This window comes from Agelaius phoeniceus, chromosome 13, assembly GCF_051311805.1.
Source record: "Agelaius phoeniceus isolate bAgePho1 chromosome 13, bAgePho1.hap1, whole genome shotgun sequence".
Taxonomy (NCBI): domain Eukaryota; kingdom Metazoa; phylum Chordata; class Aves; order Passeriformes; family Icteridae; genus Agelaius; species Agelaius phoeniceus.
Window position 1 is genome coordinate 7,465,006 of NC_135277.1, and position 22,648 is coordinate 7,487,653.

The following is a 22,648-nucleotide window of genomic DNA, read 5'->3' on the forward strand; positions in this document are numbered from 1 at the left end:
ACAGTGCTTCCCAGAGATGGATCCTCATATCCTCAAATGTTTTTTTTTTCTGCACTTTAGCTGTGAATCACCAGGGAGTGCAACAGGGAATTCCAAGCAATCAGTTAAGAAATCCCAGCAAACTAATGCAAAGTGACTAATTGAGCTGTCGCATCTTTTGTAGCCCTGTCATCCTGGAATTGCACATGTTGCATTTGGAAAGAAAACAATCCTGACACTGCTGCATCCAGCTTTAATCATTTCACAGATGCAAGCTAGAAGTAAAAGAAACAAAGGGACAGGCTGCATCACTTCAAAGGCTTTTCCTTTCTATAGCTTATGACTACCACACAGCAGAACACTTTCTCTAGAAAAAATTCAGCAACGTCTTTGGGGCACACAAAAGGAGATCCAAAATAATTGGGCAAACTTACATCCTATTCGCAGGGAAATTCCTAAAGGTCTTTTAAATAAGTATATAAATACACTGCAGAATATGCTACAAAATAAAATTATCTAAAGCAGTTAGCACCTCTCCCAGCATTGAAGAGTTCATATGACACCATTGTGGAGGAAAATCATACTGGTCAGAAGAAGAGGCTGCCAGGAGTCACCTCTTTCAACCTGATATTCAGACAAAGCCAACTTGGGTTGTCAAGGCCTTGTTGAGGTGCAAGCATTCCTGGCAGGGCCATAGTAAGACCAGATTGCAAGGAGCCCTGATGAGATAAACGGAATATCCTACCTGGAAAAGGCTTTTCAAGGAAGTGTCCTTTGATCGTTTGGTTGGCTGAGCCCAGCTGGTTGGTGGCCACGATGGTGTAGTTGCCATTGTTGTAGTGGGTGGGTTTGTTGAAGAGCAGGCAGCCCTCAGACACCTCCCCTTGTTGGTAGAACTCCATGCGGATGATCTCGGTCTCGCGGAGGACCTGGCCATTGTGCAGCCAGTGCAGGGTGGGAGCTGGGTTCCCATGCACTGCAAACGCAATGCAGTGGTCCATGTGCAGCACCGGCTCCTCCAGAGTAAGGATGCGAGGGGGATCTAGCAGAGAGAAACATGGCAGGCTCACAGCAACCCCCACCCAACGTCACCACTCTGTGCACAGCACAGAAACTAAGAGCACTGAGAACCTCCAAAATCACTTGTGCCTTCTACTCTTCCCATGGATGTCTGTACAGAAGCAGTGCTGTCATGAGAACCACTCCACCTTCCCTCAAAGGAGGGTCTGAGCCATGGCCAGGCCTCTTGGCCTTCCAAACTGGGGTATAAATAAAAGACAGGGATGGAAATTTCACCAGCCCAGAAACAATAAAGCTCAAACTGTCCTGTCAACATCTACTGCTGCTCTCCTTCCCTCAAGGGATCCTGGGGAGACTGCCTGTCCCCATTAAGGAGGACACGGTGACGTAGCACTGTTACATTAGATTACAGATGTGCAAGGTGCCCGTGGGAGATCTCCAGTCGCACCAAGCAATTCTGGATTGCATAGCTGTGGAAGCAAACATCCCTCAGAGACTGTCTGTCCTTGGGGGCTTTGACTGCCTGAATATCCCAAAGGAGTTCTCACTCGCCGAACAGCCTCCAGGGGTGTTTTAATTAAAGGGAGTAGAGTGGGAGAGGGATAAGAAAAGCAGAAACTCCACCTGCAATTTATTACATATGCATTGTCTTCCCCTTGGGACACGCCGAGAATTCAAATGTTGCTCTGCTATAGCTTCTGAAACCCCATTTACAACGCCTACACCTAAGGTCCCAAACCCCAAGGCTGGCAAGGTCTGAACTAGAAGAACAAGTTTTGTGCAAAGATACATGACACAATGATGTATGTCTTCCCTAAAACTCTCCTTTTCCTGCTGCCATCCAGCTGCAAAGACAATCCATTCGGCATCAACGAGGAAGAAAAGCAACATACCAAATCTGACCCATCTTTGTGAAAAAAGACAGTGAATTTTTAAGTCAGTGAAGTTGACAAAAGAGAAAAAGGCGCAGAGCTGGTTGGAGCTCAGCAAAATTCTCCCAGCAGCGCCCATCTACCCTGAACCACAGAGTTGTGTCCCAGCCACCTTCTCTCGTTCACCAGCCCAGATCCGCATGTGGCTTGTTCACATCTTCCTGGCAAGGGGATTCAAAACAGGCAGCCACCTACATGCACAAACCCAGATCTTTCCAGTGTAAAATTACAGCCTGAGTGATGGCTCTGTGCAACAAGAGCAAGGGTAGCAGAAACTGTCAGCAGCTCAGAGGATTTCACGGGTGAAAATAAGCATGGGCATAATGCTGTCGAAAGGGTGGAGGAACAGATGCTAAAACACCGTGCAAAAAACACCCATCTGCTGACCAGTCAGCTCTGAGCCCGGCTGAGCTTTAATTACCTCCATCCTTCAGTCCATCAATAGCACTTATTGGGAGGAAGATGAAAGTAGTAAAGCATCACACAGGATGAATGGGTTTACCAGGAGTAGCCAGAATCCCACAAGGATCTCTGCTCTGTATGGCAAGGTTGAGGTGGGGGGCAGATTTTCAAACTACAGAGTAAGGGCAAATATTACAGACACAGCAAAATAGAGCAAATCTCAGCTGCTTGAGACCACAAAGCTGTGTAAACTTCCTTTTAAGGTCAGGGGTTTGTTATATTAGAAAGCACAAAGAAAGTTGAGCTACTTGCAGATAAAAGTGAACAGTTCATATTTGACACGTGCACATTTATATGACATTTGAAGTTTAACTTTGTAGGATCTGATCTGAGAGGAAGCCCCAACATCCCTGAAATTAGTGGCAAGTTTTAAACTGTCTTTAGCAGGGGTGCCATTGAACCTTCACATAGCACCAAGACAAGAAACTTTGCTTTTGTTAAGAGATTTTTAGTCCCTCTATGGCTTTCCTTTAGTCTATTGAATCTTCCAAGACACAGGCAGGAAACTCCCACCACCACCACTGCAGCACTGCTGTTCCTTACCTGCTCTTGTGCTCATTTCTAGATTAATGGAGGCATCAGTAAAGCAAAATTACTGACATTTGAGAGGGAGAGCTGTGTGAGGATCCACCTCCAGCTCGCTGTGCTCAGCTCCTCCTAATCTTCACCCACAAACCCAGTATGACACAGATGGCAAGTGGCCATGCATTCAAACAGCTCCCAGGGCAGCCCCTCTGGGCTCTGCATGGACAAGGGCTCTCCACTGGTACTTACAGTAGACAGTGAGCAGCACACTGGCATTGCTCATCCCCACCACGTTCTCAGCAATGCAGGTAAGCAGGAATCCATTGTCCTCGCTGGTGACGTTCACCAAGGTCAAATTGATGGCATGAACATTGGTCCAGTTGAGGTTGGTCTGAAAATCCCAGAGACAAATACAGACAGAAATTGGTATCTGGTGGTGGGTCCTTTACTCCCCTCTACCATCCCCAGAAAAGGAGAATCACAGTTTCCATGTGAGGAGGTCCCCAAAATCCAAAGACAGAAGGAAGGTATTTCCTCACCTGATCAAACACAGCAATGGGGAGAGCCATGGAATTGTAGCACTGATAAACATGGCCAGCCTCTAGAAAATCTTACTTAGCTATTGCAAACAGATCATTTCACTGGAGTTCCATCAGAGGACACATGAGTTAATTCAATCAGGGAGCACTGAGCTCTGAAGCTCTGTCATCTTCACTTTCTGGCCATACAGAAGGAAGGTTTTGCTCCCTTCTGGGGGTTCCCAGCTTCTCACATGGCTAGAGCATGGCTCCAGCTTTCCTTTGGATACAACAAGTTTTCTTTTCTCAAACCATCCACCCTGTATGCAGGGACCTGGGAAACCCTGGGGGCTGCTTTGGCACAGGCACAGGCAGCACTGGGGTGTTGCAGCCCCTACCTGGTGGGTGTTGATGGAGTGGAGTTCAGCCACTGTCCAGTCCACGTCCGGCAGCGGCGATCCTGAGCCGTTGCAGGTGATGACCGCGTTCTCCCCTTCCCGCACCGTCAGGTTCACGTGGCTCACACTGATCTCAGGAAGGTCTAGAGGAGCCAAAAATACTACTCAGGTCTGGGGCAGAATTTTCTACAGCCAGCCACAGGAAGTGTGTGGACCCAGATCGCACCAAGCTGTTTTCCTCCAACACCAAATCAGCCTCCAACACCCTGAGATGAGTAGCATGAGGCAACAGAATGCCTATGCCCTACCAAGAAAAGGAAGGGTGTTGGAGACAGGGGAAAATGTAGACACTGGAGAGGTGCCAGCTGAGCAGACCCTCTCATCAGCTTTGAATCCAAAAGTTGCTGTCCAGTCCTGGCCACTCTTCCTCTCACACAACTCCCATACCCATCTCTCTACTCCTACAGAAGCTGCTCACGAGGGCAATCACCTGGGATGAGAAAACTGTGTGTGCTGGGAGAGGATCCAAGGCATGCCCACTCCCAGGGACAAGGCACAGAGCACTCAGCATTCCAGGTGAAGGAAGTGTCCCTCTAATTTATAACAATCAAGAAAAGATGACCAAGGATGTGTCCTCATATTAACCGCAGCTCTCCTAATAGAAGGTGCCCTTGTTCTTCCTCAGCGGTAGCACAGGGATTCACTGATTTATGGTGGCTCTGATTTACACCAGTTCCTTGCTTGCTGCCACAGGCACCAAATATCCTTGTGAAGGGAAGCAAGACAGTGCTGGTTGCAAGAAGGCCAAAGAGTTTTCTTGAACAGGGGAGGTTTTCAGAGGCAAATTGAGCAAGCAGGACAGGAGGAACTGACTAGGGGTCCCATCCTACCATAAGGCAGCAGCATCCATCATGCCAAGGCAAAGTCACGGATGGGGACACACACCCTTTAATGGCAATCAGAGAGTGACACCAGGAAGGAAGGAGCATTGTACTGATTAGGATGATGCCAGAAGAAAGAAAGCAGCAGTCAAAACCTGGCAAAGCTGCATAGGTGGCAGGAATAGTGGAGAGGGAGATGGGAAGGACATGTATGGTCTTCTCCAGGCTGAGCTGGTACCAAACATGGCCACACCAAGCCATGCCTGCCCTCTGCACCAAAGGACAAGGATAAATCAGCATCCCTGGAGTCTTAATGCTTGAACAGAAGGGCTCCTCTGGAGGAAAGCAGACCCCTGTGGCTCCCTGCCCTTCCAGGAGTTTGCATGGTCAGGGGAGATGCTTACCCTGCACACCAGCACATTTTTTCTCTCAAATCAGCACCCTGCTGTCCCCTATAGTCTAATGCCACCATTGATGGACCCATCTCTTCGCCTGTCCCTGATCACTAAGGATTTTTTCGTTGTTGTTTAATCCTTGCAGCTTATTTATCCCATGTGGGGCGGAAATTACAGCACTCTCAAATCTTTTTAGTTCATCCACACAAAGGCACACTTTGGCCAATTTCCAGAGCTTAAAGGAACAGGGTGAACTTGGGAAAAAAAAAAAACACCAACAAAAAAACCCAACTAACCAACAAAACAACAAAAAAAACCAAGTCATGCAAATCCAAACGTGCATGCTGTTTGTCTACTACTGCTACAAGAAACAAGCCCAAATCCCTAGTACAGAGGATGATTATATTAAAAAAAAAAAAAAAAAACAAAAAAAAACTGGTTTTCCTCCTTTTTTCAGCCTGTGAGTTTGACAGCTGCTTGTGTACAGACAGTTTAATTGCTCTGTGGAAGGTACATCTCTTTTTCCTTACTCTGCAAGGGATGCTTTCCAGTAATAGCAATAGCAGAGCAAAACCTGACACCAAACAGGCAGCTGACGTGTGAACAAGGTGAAGGAAAAAGGGATAACTATTGAACATGCCTCATGTTGCTCCTGGGGCCGCTGGACTCTTTTAAACATCAGCAGGAAATAGAAAGAGATATAAATTCACTTCTGGCTCTTCCCTACAGATATGGGATTTCAATTGGAAAATAAAACAAAAGAAAATTAATAGAGACATGTATTTCCTAAGAGTAATTACAGAAGATTCTGTGTCAGTGTCTTTTAACAATATGCTGCTTCTAGGATTCGTTAGGCACAGGAAGATCTACATGAAACAGCTCTTTTCAAGACATCACACAGCCTCACTACAGACACTTTGTCAGGCAGCAGCATTGCAGTGAAGAAAATGCCCCAAATCACCCAATATCCTTCATAAGCACATTAATAGCAGCCTCACATTTACCCAGATATTCTATTTTTAATCTACAAACTATCCCAACCAGCTTTAACCTTCTCTTGCGTTCTCAACCACACCATTGAGATCCTGCTGCATCAGGTTCCTGAAGCTGAGGTGCTGAATTGTTCAGGGATCCCTCCTGGACTCCCTCATGTCCATCCCAGGGATCCTTACCACACTGGGTGATGTTCATCTCCTTCAGGGTGATGATGGCTGCATCCATGGTCATGCAGTAGAGATCCTGGTGCTGCAGGTTTGCCTCGCTCTTCTCCTGCCAGAGCTGGATCCAGCGGATGTCACAGCTGCAGTTAAAAAGGTTCCTCTCTAGTCTCCTGCGGGCAGAGAGAGGTGAGAGAGGATGCTGGGATGGGGAAGGATGAGCAGAGCTGTCACCTGGCTCTGGGATCCCCAGGGAGGACAGCCACCATGCATGTGTGAGAGCTGAAGTAGAATCTTCTCTGCATTATCCACCTGGGGTCTTCTGGCATTTATTATTCCTGTCTTTGCCACAGTCACACACCCCTGCATTCACAGTCTCCTTCATGAGTGCACACAAGGTTTTACAGCTCCCAGGTGCAGTCACTGTCTCTCACCACAAGATCTGCACTGCTGTGGCTTGGTCCCACTATCACCCAGACACCCAGAAGATTCACCCCTCAGCAAAAGAGCAGACAGCTCTCTACTGCCCTAAAATATCAATTTACACCTTCAAATCCCACTTCAGCGGTGGTCCTAGACTCTGCTGGGCAAAGCACAATCCAAGCCCCCACAAGCACTCAGAGGAGCTGGCAGCTCTTCTCCCAAGTTCCTTGTACAAACACAGGCTCCTGGTGACCCAGAACACAAGCTAATGTGCAGGGGAACATGCATTTTAATCAAATCAATCAGCACTGTGCTGAGACCCTGCTGACCTGGCCAGGAGAAATGGAGAAAAGCACTGCCTTTAATGTACTTCATTTAAAACACACTTACACATAGTTTATATACCAGGAATGTTTATTATAATTGATTTTCCAACCTATTAACCGTTTCATTTACATTTTTAAAGCTCTGCAGGTGTCTGTGGACATGCAAGAAGGCCAAGTCCCAGCAGGGAGAATAGCCCAGTGCTCAGCCAGGGCTGAGCTACCAAAGCTGATTGCAATAATTTGAGCAAAACTAGGAGATACACCCTGAACAAACAAAATATCTCCCCACACAACTGCAAAGCAAAGAAAGTTGGGATCAGCAGAGCCAGCAGTGCCAAAGATGAGCTCAGTCACCCCAAAGCAGAAGGGCATCTCCAAAGGTCAAACCATTGTTTCATGTGATATCTAGATCCCCCATCATACAGAGGAAAGCTTTTTTCCTGCTCCCTTCCATGTGTTACTGCAAAATTCATGCTTGCTCTTACAAAATTAATTTCACCCACTAACAGGATTTGGAAACAACCTTCCAAACATCTGCAGCTGCTGTTTTGTCAATACAGTGCTGCAAAAGGAGGAACTGGTAGCACCCAGGGTTGCTTAACCTGAACCCTAATGATACCACTTTGCATTTTCTAATACATCAAGATGTCATCTGACCTTTTTTTTTTCAGAGCAAACACTGAGTTAAGCTTCACTCTGTGGCTTTTCATTAGTTCATTTCTTTCCCACCAAAAGCACATAAACCTCTGTGACACAGGTACAAGGCTCAGACAAGCAACTCAAAGGCCAAAGCACTAAATTTAACAGACCAGAGCAGATTAGTGCAGTGATTTGAGTGATGAGACATTCCCTGCGTGCTCTGACAGGTACTGCCAGGGCTTTGCACAGGCTTTACATCCTCTTCCACACAACCATGAATCTCCTTCTGAGAAGCCCCCCAGAATCACTGATGCCAACAGGACATGGGATGGCAAGTGGGAAAGGGCAGGCCAGGTAACTGGGGTGTACCCTGGGATCTGGCAGGGAGCTGGGGGAGCTCAGATGCAATGGGGGAGAAATTCTGCTCTGCTGCAAATATCCTCACAAAACGAGGCTGCTGGGAGAGCTGCTGTCCTGGCACTTAAGGGCAGCTCTGTAAGTAATAGACAGCAGCTTTCCTGGCCCATTGTTAATTCATGAAGGGCCATGAATAATACAGGAGCCACGGGCTTCAGGGCAGAAGTTCCCCGCAACCTGCCCCAACACCAGCAGTGTAACTCGCTCTAATCGAGACCCCCAGAGGGGCCTTTGCACAAATTAACTCCCATCACAGGCTGGGTGTGCTGAGTGCCACGGGCAGCTGGCACAGCTCTGCGGGTAGAAGGGGCACATGTACACCCACTGTCCCTCGCATGCATTGCTAAAGCATTCCTTACATGCAGAAAATACCCTTTCCTCCTTGCCTCTGCTCCCCAGAGAGGTGCATAGGGAATTCCACACTCACATTGTCCTAAACCTGCCCAAAAACCTGGACATCCAATTCTCTCCTCAGACCCCTTCCCTTCCCTTGCAGAGACCATTGCAGCTGCTTCCAACTTTTCCTCTCACTTTTCTGTAACACAGCTCCACTACCTACAAACCTCTGCTTGTGCATATAAATGCACCTTCTCTTCCTGCAAGAAGATGTGCCCTTTGGACAAAACACCCTGTTGGACCAGAGGACACTGCCATGGGCTGCAGACCATGGGTGCAGCAGCACCCCAGTGGGAATCAAGGCAAGGGGCCCTTTGTGGGACACATCCAGCACAACTTAATCCTGGAACGAGCAAACAAACCCAAAGGGCATTTTTTGCATGCAGGCTGCAATTGTTGCCAAATTGTTCTTGGCTGCAGGCACCCAGGAGCTGTGTACACCCCCACACCTTCTTCAGCCCTCCTTAAAACTGAAAATGCCTGTGAGAAACAGCAAATGTCACAGCTGCAAGGGAGCTGGGCTCTCTGCACTAGCAGAGCTGCTCTGGCACTCAAGGAGTTCATCCAAAAAGGGACTGAACCTGCACCTGAGACAGAGCCACTCACCAGCACCATAAGCAGAGAGTGATAGTAGGGTGCACTCAGGGCACAGCCCCTTCCCCAAACAGGTACACTGTGTTTGGGAAAGAGAAAAATTGTGGCAATCATGCTATGAGCTGTTATTTGATGAGACAATGACCCATCAGAACTGAAAGCCTAGAACATGCAGGCATCAAATTAATTCTTCAACAAAATGGATGCTGCTGGTGCTTGGTTGAGCCCAGCTTTGCTCCTTGCAGAGAGCTGTACCCACAATCTCCCAAAACTGCCTGGACAGCCTTCACCAGGGTGGACCAGTGCGGGAGACAGATGCCATCAACACTCCAGTGTGTTCTGGAACAGTCAGGGACTTCACACACACAAGCAGTTTTTTCCAGACTAGGCAGCTAAATGAGACACACGCCCCGTCCCATGCCTCTCTACTCATCAGCTAAAGCAAAGCTGTCTGCAGCTAAAACCTCTCAGAGGGCAGCAGAGATCCTTGCCACACTTCTTCTGTCTGTTTCAATTCACATGAAATTCCTGCCAAGGTTTCATACTCTTACAATTAAAATGCTCTTCCTATCTTGGGACTGAGGCCACTTCCCTAAGCTTGAGAAACAGAGCATGCAGCAGAGAGAGAATAAAATCTATTTTTTTATTTATTAATTTCCCAGAACCAGGGCTTCTCTTGGTGGACCAACCAAAACTGTTATTTCTGAACCCCTGCCAGAAGGGGCTGGGATAGAAAGGGAAGGACTGGGTCAGGGAGTGGTGTGTGCTGTCTGACAGCTGGTTCAGCTAATGCAGAGAGCAGGCAGTACCCACTGTCTGGCCACAGCTCTATTACTGGGACTGCTGGTGGTGATAGGTTTCAAAGCTGGAGGCACAGACCATGTAAAGTTGGTCTCACAACATTAACAGAAATGCTGCTGTGCCCCATCCCCACCAAAGCCTCTTGCTGTAGCATTGCAGAAATTTACTGCAGGGCAACTTGGCAGGGACTGCTGGTATTAGAAATGCTGATGGGTTGGGCAGAGCAGCAAGATGTTCAGGACTACAAGGTTTTATACAACCAAAGACGTAATTGGATCCAGAGTCTTAGGTCTTTCCGGGAAGGAATTTCTTGAAATGTCAGCTCTAAGCTCTCTGAGGATATGACAAAGGAAGCCAAGGACATGACAGAGGAAACCAGCTGTGACTTCTGGATAAGAAAGGCTCTAAGTCCAACATTTATGAGCTGTTGCATGTGTCAGATGCTTCCCTGCACACACTCAGCTTCAGACTTAGGAGAGTTGTGCACTCATTAGCCTGAGCCCTGCTGGTCAAGGTCAGCTCATGCCATGGGAATTAGGGCTGGAGTTACTGGAAACAATTCCAAGCCTTGTTTCTGGCCAGAACGAGCAAGAGATAATACTCTCTGGAAGTGTGCCTCATTTTTGCCATCCTTTCTTCAGTGAGTCAGCAGGGAAAAATCTCAGCTCTGCTGAACAAGAAATTCTCCTTTAAAGCATTACCACGTTCACGAGGCTGCGACGCCTTGGATGCAGCCAAGCAGCAATTTCAAGCCCCAAGTTGCCATCCACCTGCCCAGCACTCTTCTGATCTTTACTCCTCATTGTTCACTGTGAGTGGCTTTGTCAGGTCTCACGTTCCCTGGCAATCTCCATGTCACACTGAGTTGTAGCTCCTCTCCTCCCAGCACTGTCCTGGAGACAATCCTGCCACTGCTCCCCTCACCACATGCTCCTCTGCTTCGAGCTGCCTCGCTCTAAGTCACGGTTTTGGCTTGGATGGCTTTCCTTTCATGATTTCCTGATAGCACAGGGGCACTGGAATTCAGTATAAGGCATCTCTGGTGAGCCTCTGCACTCACTTGTTCCACCAACCCTCCACACAGGCATGGAAAAGAGATTCTGGCCAGCTTCTCTGTGTCCCTGAAGTCTCTTGGCCTCTCCACTGCTGTGCACAAATGCTGCTGCTCAGCCTGTCTTCCTCAGGCTGGTGTCTCTGCATTGGCCTCTGCTGCTCACCACCTTCTCCCTCTCCACAGAGTTTTGGGCTCAATTTCAAGTCCTTGGCTGATGTCAATCTGCAACTCCCTTTCTAGCTTGCACCAGTGTTTCACACTCGCTTTATGTGGGCCATGTATTCCGTCTCCTTCCCAGGTTCTGGAAGCCTCCTTGGAGCTCAGTGTGCCAAAAAACTGTCTCTTACTCACCCATCCTCTGCATTTCTAAAAAAAAATACAGTATTTCCCACTTTTGTGGATTCATTAGTAATTTCTCCCCAACGTGGAGATCTGCTCTTCCTCACCAACAGGTCCTGTCCTTCTAGCAGTCAGGACTACAAACACCTGACAGTAGATAAAGTGTGTTTACCTTAATTCCCAGCATCTTTATGTGAATGATTATTCAGAGCCCACAGATCAGGCTACTCCTCTGTGCTGTCTTCTTTCTAACAATTCCAAGGTTCAGCATGGCCCCAAGAAGGATGCTGCAGGCTCATCCCCCTGCCCCTTAAAAACTGACATCCCAGTGGACATCCAATAAAACACCCCTCTCCTGTTGTGTCTGGGGATCAGCATCACACATTATTCTGGTAATCTCCACTCTAGCCATGCTTATGTGGGTGAAGGATCCTTAGTTACTCAGAGGGGAACATTTGCAGAAGGCACCTAAAGCAATTCTTTAGGAAAAATGAACTTGACCAGGCTCTTAGTCCAGCCCAGCCAGCAGCAAGGCAGTCCCTGTGGGCAGGCACATTTGTAGGTCTAAATTGCTCACTGGAGCTGGTGCCAGAGGTTGGTTTGCCAAGACCCCTTCCAGAGCCTGCAGCAGGAGAGGTTCAGCTGAGGCTCCTGCCCCACACGATGCCAAGCCTCCCTGTGGACAGCACACACCACATCAGAACTGCTTTCCCACCCCACCATGGCTCCCTATCAACCAGCCCTGTGATCTCCCACATTTCTTTGTGCACGATTTCTTTGCTTCACTGGGATTTGTTATCTCCAAGAAAGCTGCTCTGAGCACAGCTCCAACTGGAGCCAAGTAATTCAGCTCCTTCCTGCTCGCCAAGCTGCAGAGTGCTGGCCCCAGGTGACACCATCCAAAGCCACCCCAAGCACACCAGCTCCCTGCCAGGACCATCATATCAGGACAGCACAGATGTATTCATCAGGTGAAAGACCCTTTGCTGCCCAAAAAGCAGCTTCTCAATTCCCTTTGTGCTTGGTATTGGTCTTTTGAGCCTGGCTGGAGCTGGCAGACCTGGGACGTGCCTGAAGAAACAAAATATGACCAAATGAAGCAAAAGCACATAAAAACAAGCCCCCTTTGGAAGTATTCCCATTAATCTGCAGGCTCACCATTACCCCAAGGCCCTGCAAGTGCCTCCAGCTCAGGACTGCAGTCCCATTTGCTCCTCCACTCTTGGGTCTCTCTTGGGTAACAACCATCAATCTGAGTTTTGCCAGACAGTGCAATGACAATAAGTAAAGGTCTAAGAATACAAATGACTCATGCTATTAAACTTGAAACCCGAGCCAGGCTTGAAAAATATTTAGAGCTGTAATCAGCAAGGAGACAAATTCTGAATTCAGCATTTTAACTCTGCAAGCCAAATTTCCCCATTAGAAGGGCGTTTCTCCATTTTCTAATATCACTATTAGTATTTTTCATTTAACAATTTGACAGAAATAAAATACACTGCAGTAACACCAGTGATAACACACTTACTCCCACTTGAAAGACTGTCTTTATTCTTTCATAAGTCACTTCTAGCTTACAGCTCTATTGATCATCAGTGAGGATGAATGGAGCTTCCCAGGATCCTCTGGGACAAATCCTACATATATATTTTTTTTTATACCCACCAAACAACTATTCCTAAAATTCAACAAAACAGGTCATCAGGGCAACGCTCCATTGATTTCGTGTCCACTTATTCTTCAAGCACGATGCTGAATGCTCTATCAATAATTCAGCAGGCTGAAGGCCACCAGTGCCCCAGGAGGCACGACTATCTCATCATCTCCCACATCAGAGCTGGGAGGTGTCTCCATTGCTAGAGAGAAAGGGAATTATGGGCCTAAAAAGCAGGGAGGTCTTGTAAAGCATGTGCACCAACTAAAGAAAAGCAGTTAGCCCTACCCTGCGACAGATGAGAGCAAGTGTTTGAAGAGATTCACTCAAAATCTGGCCTAGTAAGTATTTCTAATGTGCTCCCAGAGTTGGTCAGCCATTTACTACTCCAAGCATGACTTGTTCATCATCCCAGCATTAATTAGCCAGCTGCTGTGAAGTTAAAAGAGAAGCAGTTCTGCTCTGGTGCTCCCATACCCAGGAAAGCCTCCCAAGGATGCTGCTGCCCACTGGAGTTTTAGGTAATTATTTGCTGGCTTCAAAATAACTCTATTTGGAAATGGTTCCTCCTCTCAGCCTCCTGTCTTTTCCCAGGAAATCCCCCCAGGGCGGGACTTACAGTTCAAAGAGTCGCAGTGTCTGGAAGAGTTGCCATGACAGAGTGGTGAGCCGGTTCCCGGAGAGGTCTCTGAAAATTAAGGGGAAAAAAAAAAATAATAAAGTAGTCACTGTAAATAATTCTTCCTGCACATGGCCCTACCACCTCCACAGAGCTCATCGTCCTCCTCGATGGGGAGGCTGTCAAACAGTTTAGAACCCAAGTTCAGATTTCATAATGAGAGATTTTAATGAGGACAAACCCAAATGAAAGTTTCTCTTCTTTTATTTTTTTTTTCCTTTTAAGGAGAAAAGTGATTTATATCCTGCTGCAATGTTAAGGAAAAAAAAATTCCAGTGTCTGATTCTTGCCCATGAATCTGGAGCTCAACCAACCATAAGCGAAAAGAGCAAGTCTAATTTCAGAACTTGAACAAAAAATTAAGTACAAACCTCAGGTTAAAAATAGTAACAGCCAGGTTCAAATGACAGCACGATGATTACCCAAGGTGTTATCATATGATCTGCAGTAGCTGTGCATTCCAGGTGTCCCAGAATGGCTGTGTGCTGCTTGCACCCAGGGGTACCACTGCTACAGCAGCCAACAGCTCCCCATCCCTCTCTCCATCTGCCCAAACTTGCAAAAACATAAATCTCATCTACCTGGGAGAGCTTTGCAACCCAGCAGACATCTTCTCTTTAGCTGAAAGCCAGAGAGGATGAAAGAATGTAAAAGGAACTGAATTAATAAAAACAAGAGGAAGAAATGTGTCTGGAGCAGGGTGAGCAGAAGGAGAACAGCCCCTGGTTTCTAACAGCACAAAAAGATGGTAATGAAATTTATTCTGTTCTGGCCAGCCTTCCCAGGGACACCTGGCCAGCCTGAGAGCCACCAGTGACCAGTCTGTGGGTGAGTGAGCAGAGGAACAAGTGATCACAAGTTCTGGGAGAGCCCCAAATGCCCCATATCTCACAGAGGTGCTGCCTCACATCCTTCACCAAATCCATCCCTGCTGAGAGCCACAGGCAGGCAGGGCAGCCCCTCTGCCTCAGCCTGGCCCACGGGGAAGAGCAATGAAGAGTCAGAGGCATCAATCACCTGAGGTTTATTCAGCTCTAGGCTGGCCAAATAGGAAGTATGACCCAAGGCAGTCCAGCTGTGCAGGGCTCAGCCCCCAAACCCTGTTTGATTTGCAAATAAGTGCTAAAACCAAGACAGCAAAACCCTGAATGGCTCCTGCTGGCACAGGTCTGATGCATGAGGATTTGGGATGACAGATTCATTTCTTCCCTTACACTGAGTTTCAGCAAGGGAAAAGCAATTCTGGTCCTGTCCCACCTGCATAGAAGTCTGCAATTAGGAGTGGGGAAGCTGCTCACACAGCAAAGCTTTGTCCCAAAGGCTCTCCACGAGCCTGGCAGAAGAACAAGCCCAAACACAATGATGGCACAGTGCTGCCTTTTTAAATTCTGGCTCTGCTTCACATCAGACTATCCCGCTGTGGGAACCACAGCAAACCACAGGTTCCTCATTTCACATGACTGTGATCCCACCATTCCCACGTCTGTAGACAAACTGCTTCCAGACTCTGACAAAGGTGGCAAAAATGGCAGGTAAAGCCAAGCAGGGGGGGAAGAAAAATATTACAAGACTCCCTCCTTTATCCACCCCAGAGCACTGAGCACCTGGAAATTTTGCAAAGACAGATGAAAAGTGGGAGGGGAAGGAGCAACTCACTGTTACTGAAAAGTGAGACAGTAAACTCCCTCCCCCAGCCCAGGGAGGAGAAGGAAGCGTAAAGGGGATGCATGAGAGACAGCAAGATGTGGGAGAGAGGCAGAAATGCAGAGGAGGGAGTGAATCTCGCTGGAATGTCCTTTCTCAAAGGTCATGTTTTGCTACATTAGGCAGAAATGTCAAGAGAAAATTGGATTCTGAAAGAGAAGAGAAAAAACAACAGGCTTTCCACGCAAATAAGGGAATCAAAAATAGCATGATCGTGTTATTACAATTTAGGACACAGAGAGATGGAGAAAGGATACATCCTCACTAATGCAGGGGGCTTTGCCAGGCAGATGTGCTCTGCTCCTCATCTCCCACAGTGCCTGGAAACGAGCTCCTACCACCTCCTCCCTCCCCCAGACAATAACCCCCAGCAAGCACTGGGGACAGAGGAGATGGCTCTTCCCTTGCTCACATCTGGCAGGAAACTCAAAGGGCAAAGCCAGGGTTTGATCTGACCTGACCATCAACTTCTGCAGGGCTGGGCAGGGGCGCACACACCCACGGCTCCATTTCAGATCAGCCTGGACACACACAGGGAGGAACATGTCTGTCACTGGAAACTGACACCTGGGGTACTCCAAAACGTCACAAAGGTCCTTCCTCAGGCTCAGAGACAGACCTCAGCACAGAGACACAAACACACATTAAAAATGCACCATTTCGGTCACAAAATCTCCAAAGGTCAGAGATGCCAGCACTGGGATTCCACACACAAAAGGGTACAGCTACTGACTTGTGCTGCAGAAAATAGAGCTCCTCCAGAGAAAGGAGAAACTTCACTGCACAGCAGTGATTTCTCCCCAGAACAGGTCCATCCCACATGCTGGATGGGACAGGTTTCCTGGGGAAGGGAGCATGTGATTCTGTAATTACAGATGGAATCACAGTACATGCACACGAGGAGATTAAATTATGGCTCCACAGGTGAGCCTCTGAGCTCCAGCACTTTGTAACTCCTGTTTGGTGATTGCAAGGTTCCCCACAGTCACAAACCTCAGCTGCACACGCCAAATTTCCCAGTGTTCTGTACAGCACAAATGGGGAAGGTTGGGGAAAATCAAGGCACTCACATCCAGAACTAGTCCTCTCTCAGCTCCAAATCAAGGCCTCTCAAAGGCCCATTCTGCCTTCCTGCAGCATTTCCAAGCCTGTTGCACCCTCCAAATCCCTGGTACTGGTGTGACAGCGACCCCATCACCCTATGCTGTGGCTGGGCAGTGCCAGCTTCTCTCCTTCCTCACCCATTTCCTTCTCCCTCCTAGCTGGCTGAATTGCACTACTCATTGCTCTCCAACCACTCACAAATATTTCTCAGCCTCAATTTCCTTATCCATGCCCACATTTCCTATGATCTTCCCCACTTTTACACCCTCCCACACCACAACAGCAGTGCCCCAAGAGGAGCTGCTACTCCTCTCCCTTACTCATTCCTGAATATCCTTTGCAAAACTTCTCCCCTCCAACTGGACCAAGAGCCATTCTGCTGACCTAAGATGTCTCTCAGCAAAACCAAGTCTTCCAAGCAAAATCTGCCCTTTGACAATATTTCTTTCCCTCCACAAAAGGTGGATGCAAATGTTCTGTAACAGCAGCATCACCAGCATTTTCTAGCTTGAACAAAACAGCTTTTTCCCAACCTCCCTTCTACCATCTCAAACATTTGAGAAAGCTCCTATGTGAAACTAGAAAGAAATAAGAAAAAATAGAATCAGCCAGGAGCAGACACCCAAAACAGAAAACTTCAGTCTGAGCAATTAAAATTTGGCAGAATTATAGGAAAGTGGAAGCAGTCCTGTAGCAGTGTGCCAGACAACCTTTATAACAGACTATCCATCAGTTCCACCTGTAACAAAACACAGCACATCACACATCAAGGAAACACAGGCAGAGGGAAGCAAAATGCCTTCCCTGCATTTTTCTCAGCAATGAACAGAAGCCTGTCTCTCCCAGGACAGATCTGCCATCAGCACTCCTGGAACATATTCAAAGTGCTTCTTTGCCATGGGACATTTTCTCCATCACTCACAAGATGCTCTTTTCCATGGAGACAGTCTCTAGGAGTAGCTGCCAGGGTGCTTTTTGCCTCCAAAAGGAGTTGAGTAGGGAGAGGGGGTTGGAGAGAGCTCACCTGGACCAGGTCCAGGGCAGAGCCACCCAACCCAGCCATGGCTCAGGCTCAACGCCCCTCCACAGCCCTGCTGCTGCAGCAGCCGTGCTCCCAGGGCCCTGCTCCTGTCCCCAGCAGCCCTCTCCATCAGCACCTCACTGCACACCTCAGGGACAGGCTGTCACCACTGAGTGACAGCTAAATCCCAGTTCCTGCTCTCTCCCTCCACTTCAGGGGGGACACACCGTGTCCCACACACGCTCCCACGGCTCCCACAGGCACTGCCAAGACCTTGCCTTGGTGACTGACAGGCAGGGGAGGTGACCTTTGCCATTTTGTCACAGCATGAGTGACAGATGGGGCCATGGAGTGCCCCATGGAGTCCTGAACGAGCTCCTGGGGTTAAAAAAAGGGATGGGTGAAGGTGGAACAAAGAGGAGTCCAGCTCCGTGCGGACCAGAACAAGTGGACTTTAATGCAAGAGGAGACAGCGTTTTTTTCCCTTTCCCTTAATTACCCAGCAGCCAAAAGTGTTTCCACTATTAAAGCCATTTTTACTCAGCTAAATTAAGCCAGTTGCCTCATTAATGACACCAACAAGCAGGAGCCCCTGTAATTAAACTGTAAGTTATTTTATGCAGTTCAGCTCGACGCAATGGCAGAAACGCTGCTGCTGGGGAGGGACCCTGTGCACCTGTCCCTCCTCCACGCAGCTCCATCCTCCACTTGCCCTTGTTTCCAAGCTGACACATTTATTTCTGCATGGGAGAAGTTTTTCACACATTTTAATAACATGGTGCCACTATGAAAATCCTGACTGGGAGGGATTAACTTGCCAGAGCAGCTGGGGCTGAGGGAGCACGAGCGAGTGCCTGGCAGCAATGCAAGGAGAGATGCACATCCTCAGCTGTGGTCCCCAGTGCTGGATGTGCTGGTGGCACTGCATGTGACTCCCTTGCTATTTGGGCACAACAGGTGCTTCCCATCATCTCACAGCTCACTGCAGCCTTAGCTGGGTGCTGGTGGCCACAGGAGAGGAAAATGTCACAGCCTCACATGCTGCTGTAGGGGCAGCTCTGTTCAGGCCTGCTTATCCCTGCTAGGTAACTCCAACGACCTCTAAAAGCACTGTTACACTCCCCAGCACCCTCCCTGCCTTCCCTGTCCCCCTCCCTCCTCTTCCTGTTTAGTAAGCAGCTTTGCTCATTAAGGGAAAAAATGTACTCTCCTCCCTTAATGAATGTGCTAAAATTACCCCAACAAGTCCCAGAAGCTGTGGCAGGACAGGCCTCCCCACAAATCAGGCTCTGCAAATATTAGACTTGATTGGAATTTCCAACAGCTCAGCCCCAAGTCCCAGCAGGACACGTTTGAGACAGCCTGGGAAAGGACTGGGCACTGCCAAGTGCATGCAAGCCTCAGATGGCCGGAAAGCAGAGTGAGCAGAGCAGGATGTGCCATTAGACTGGTCAGCCTGGGATCTCATGGCTGCCAGGAGCTCTCCTGGGTTTGCTCCCTGTGCAGGCTCAGCACCAGGACACATATATTGGTGCTGTGGAGGAGTGAGACAATTAACAGAGGAGTGAGACAATTAACAATTAACTCAGCCATGGTCTGGCATTACCCACATTCTGCTCCTCAAGCAACACCCCAGCACCCCCAGGGCTTTTCTGACCCCAAACACAGCAGAACCAAAAAGTCTCCAAGGTTCAATCTTCCTTTGTGCACTTGTGCAGCAAAACTTTATCCTTTCTCCTGTCCACAGATTCAGCCCTGTACCTCGTAAGGCATGTGTCACACAGCATGTGCCATGACATAATCATCTCATTCCCCACAAACTATTTCTTGTTCTAGGGCTACAGTCAGAACTTGCAATAATCTCCCAAACTCAGAGCACCCTGCACCAGAGAGGAGAGAGGCACCATGGTGGGTGACACAGAAAAAGAGACCCTGCCATTCCACATGCACACCACTGCTCCTGGAGGTGTGGAACTGGAGCAAGGAACCACCAAGCCCTCTGCATTTCTCAGCTGCAGGTCCCTGATTTTCAAACTCACACTGAAACAGGGCTAAGGGAGGCAGAAATGGCTGGTCTCCTGCATTGTTCTTTCAACAAAAGCATTAAAAAACAAAAGCTGCAGAGCAAGTGGGAAGGCATTAAGGCTCAACACCTCCGTCACAGGGCTGCCACAGCCACCCCACAGCTGCACATCTGCCCCACACCTCTCCTCCCAGTGCCTCTGCAGTGCAGCAGCCATGTCCTGCTGCTGCCTTCAACCCAACCCAATTTTAAATAAAGGCCATCTCCTGCCCCATGACACTCGCACACTCTCCAAGTCATCTCTTCTGAGGCATCTCCCAGCTGCACAAAGCTTTGTTCAGAGGCAGATCACAGCCCTCAGAGTTGATTGCTGCTCACAGTTTCAGTTCAGCACATGGTACAGATGGGAAGGCGTCACCAGATGTGGGTCACACTGTCCCCTGTGCTTCGAGGCACAGCAGATGCAGGGATCTGGCCCTCTGCACTGCACTCATCTTGCCCTTGTGTTGTGCAGCTTCCATTGCTCTTCTCCAAAGACATCTGGACTCTCAGAGGACTTGAGGAAAGGTTAAAAGCTGGGTCAGCCCTGCAGTTGCTTTCCCTTTGCCTGCCAGCTTCCCTGCAGGGCAGAGTCCAGCAGCATCCACAGAACTGGTCAGTCTTCTGCTCAAGGAACAGAAAAATCAACTTGCAACAGGCAAGAGCCTTCCCCCATAGCTGCCCTCCTGCAGCCAAGAGGTCCTCAGGGCTTCACTGCCCCCACCTCATCTCCTCTGCCCCAAACTGCAGCAATTCTAGATCCATTAGACCAAAATATTAATGCACACTGGGCTTTCCTCCTGCTTTGGCATGCAGAAGTAATAGAGGAGATGTGTGCCAGCTGAGGACAAGGGTTGCCAGCTGCCAGCTCCAGCAAGGGGCTGGGTTTATCCAAGCCTGTTTGCTTCAAACTGCATTGTTCTTCAAGCTGGGAACAGAGAACAACCAGGGAATGCCTCCTGCTCACGGATTTCCAGTGAACCCAGAGCCAACCCCATGGCCCTGCGTGAGAGAACAGCTCAGAGCTGTGGCAAGGCACAGCTTGGGGGGATGGCATGGAAAGGACAGTGATCCCAACAGGGCCTTTCCCAGCATCTCTGAGTACTCTGTGATTGGACTTTGATCATATTAGAGGTTTTTCCCAACCTTAATGATTCTATGAACATCCTCGAAGCAATAGGGACAGGTGCTCATCAGAGGAACCACCCAGCTGGGAGGTCACTCCAAATGCCCAGGCAGACCCTGGGAGAGCTGGATGAGGTCCCCACAAGAGCCTCAATGGAGCTCATTGAGCACAGATGTGCTGGGACAGGTTCTGGTCCTCCCTCTTCCTCCTGAACAAGGACTGTGATCTCAGCTGTTAGAGGGCTCTTACATCAAATTGATATTAAAAAAAATAAATTCAAATATCCCCACCTACTCAGATGCCCAGAAATCAATGAGCCTTGAATAACCTCGAAGGGGTTAGCAAAGAGAAAACTAACAGCTGGGCCTGAGCCCAAGCCCCAATTTTCCTGACTCAGGGAGGAGTGCCAGAGGCTGGGATGCACTGGGATGGTAGCAAGAGCTCTGCAGAGCCTCTGAAGGAAGGAAGGGGTATAAATACAAAACTATATATATATATATCTCCAGCAATAGCAAAACAACAGGGCATACGGCAGGGTAAGCTCTCAGCAGACTCTGCTAAATGGTTTCCAATTAATTAACTGATTACATGATAGAACAGAAGGGGATTCAAGTGAGTGCTGTTGACCTTTAAGAATAATTAATATCATCAGGATAGCAAAACTCGTCCAAGAAAAATAATTAGGAAGATTCTAATATTGCCTCCAAAGCCACGTTGAAAGGGGTGAGGAAGGTTCTGGTTAATTCAGAGGCACAGTTCCCACGTATTTCCTAGGAAACCCATTTCTCCCTTGCACTTGCTTCCACCCTCAGATCTCCCACACACACGTGCTTCTTGCCTACCCCAGTCAATCCTCCCCCTCCTCTCCAGATCCATTTCCCTGTCACCTCCCCTACACCCCATCCCCCCTCTGCTGTCCATGTCTTCCCTAAACACTCCTTGCTCCAATCCCTTGCTGTAACCTTCTCTCTCCAGCCTGGCCCCTGGCCCTGCCACAAACTCATCCCATCCCCTGCCCCTCTTTGGCCAGCCCAGAGTTCCACTCTCTGCCTTCCTGAACCTCAGGAAGAAGCCCTGGTCCCTCCACATGACATCAATCCACTTTTTATCTCCAGTCAGCACTGGCACCTTCACAGGCTGACAGAAGGCAAGCACTACATGTCATCCCAAAAAAAGCCATTCCCTGCTTTTCCTCAGCAGTCAAATCCATCCCAGAGGCTGGGCTGGGAAGCAGATGTAAGAGATGCTCAGCAACAGGAGGAAGATGGGAAACTCATGAAACCCAGTACACCTCACCAAACACCTGAATGCTCCCACCTCACTATTTTCTCCTTGCTTCTCCTTTCCCAGTTTGCTTGGACCCAGTGTCATGCGTGGGAGAGGGGTTGGAAAGCCATTTAGCCAAGCAGGAACTGTAGTGCTGAGCTTCTCAGGGAAGGCAGCCTAGACACACTGGGAGCAAGGTTACATGAGCAGCCAACATTTCTTGTGAGGGAAGTGTAAAAAAACCAACCCTGGAACGAGACCCACCTTTGCAGCAAATAAATAAATTTCCTCTGCTGCTTATTATCATTAAAACTTCTGCGGCTTGACACTTCACTAAATTATAGATAAAAGGAAAAATGGTCTTCCTGGGCTCAGAAAAGCAGGCTGCTGCCAGAGCCCTGTGTTTACAGCAGCTAATGAAAAGAAAGCCTGCCATTAGCCTGCAGCACTCGCCCCACCTCGGCAGGGAACGGAGCTACCTGCACCTCCAGCACTGGGAGCAGCAGCTGGGCACCACGAGGGAGCAGAGCTGGGGACAGGCAGGGGGAGGTGAACACGAGGGAACTGAAGGGCCCATGCCATCAGCCAGCAGAGATGGCAGCTGCCACCTCCCATGCTGTGCGGAGCCTCCTGGCCGCAGCAGGAGGTGAGGCTGACATGCACCAGCTACGCCTCAGCAGATGACAAGAAAAGCACCCAGCCTGGGAGACAGACAGCAGAGAGCAGGACCTGCCTCCCCCAGGCTGCTGCCTCCCCACAGTGTCCGTGGGGTGGGC

The 22,648-nt window shown here is 48.8% G+C and overlaps 1 protein-coding gene across 3 annotated transcripts in view; it reads right to left on the bottom strand.

Moving 5' to 3' along the window:
* NTRK3 (neurotrophic receptor tyrosine kinase 3) overlaps nucleotides 1-22,648 on the bottom strand; it is a 218,672-nt gene that overhangs the window by 152,089 nt on the left and 43,935 nt on the right. For all 3 annotated transcript variants that reach the window (XM_077185417.1, XM_054642288.2, XM_054642289.2), the window contains exons 4-8: nucleotides 13,530-13,598; nucleotides 6,283-6,440; nucleotides 3,835-3,977; nucleotides 3,168-3,309; nucleotides 725-1,021 (exon numbers count right to left, since the gene is read on the bottom strand). In XM_077185417.1, the coding sequence (XP_077041532.1) occupies nucleotides 725-1,021; nucleotides 3,168-3,309; nucleotides 3,835-3,977; nucleotides 6,283-6,440; nucleotides 13,530-13,598 (809 nt within the window). The remainder of the gene's footprint in view (nucleotides 1-724; nucleotides 1,022-3,167; nucleotides 3,310-3,834; nucleotides 3,978-6,282; nucleotides 6,441-13,529; nucleotides 13,599-22,648) is intronic.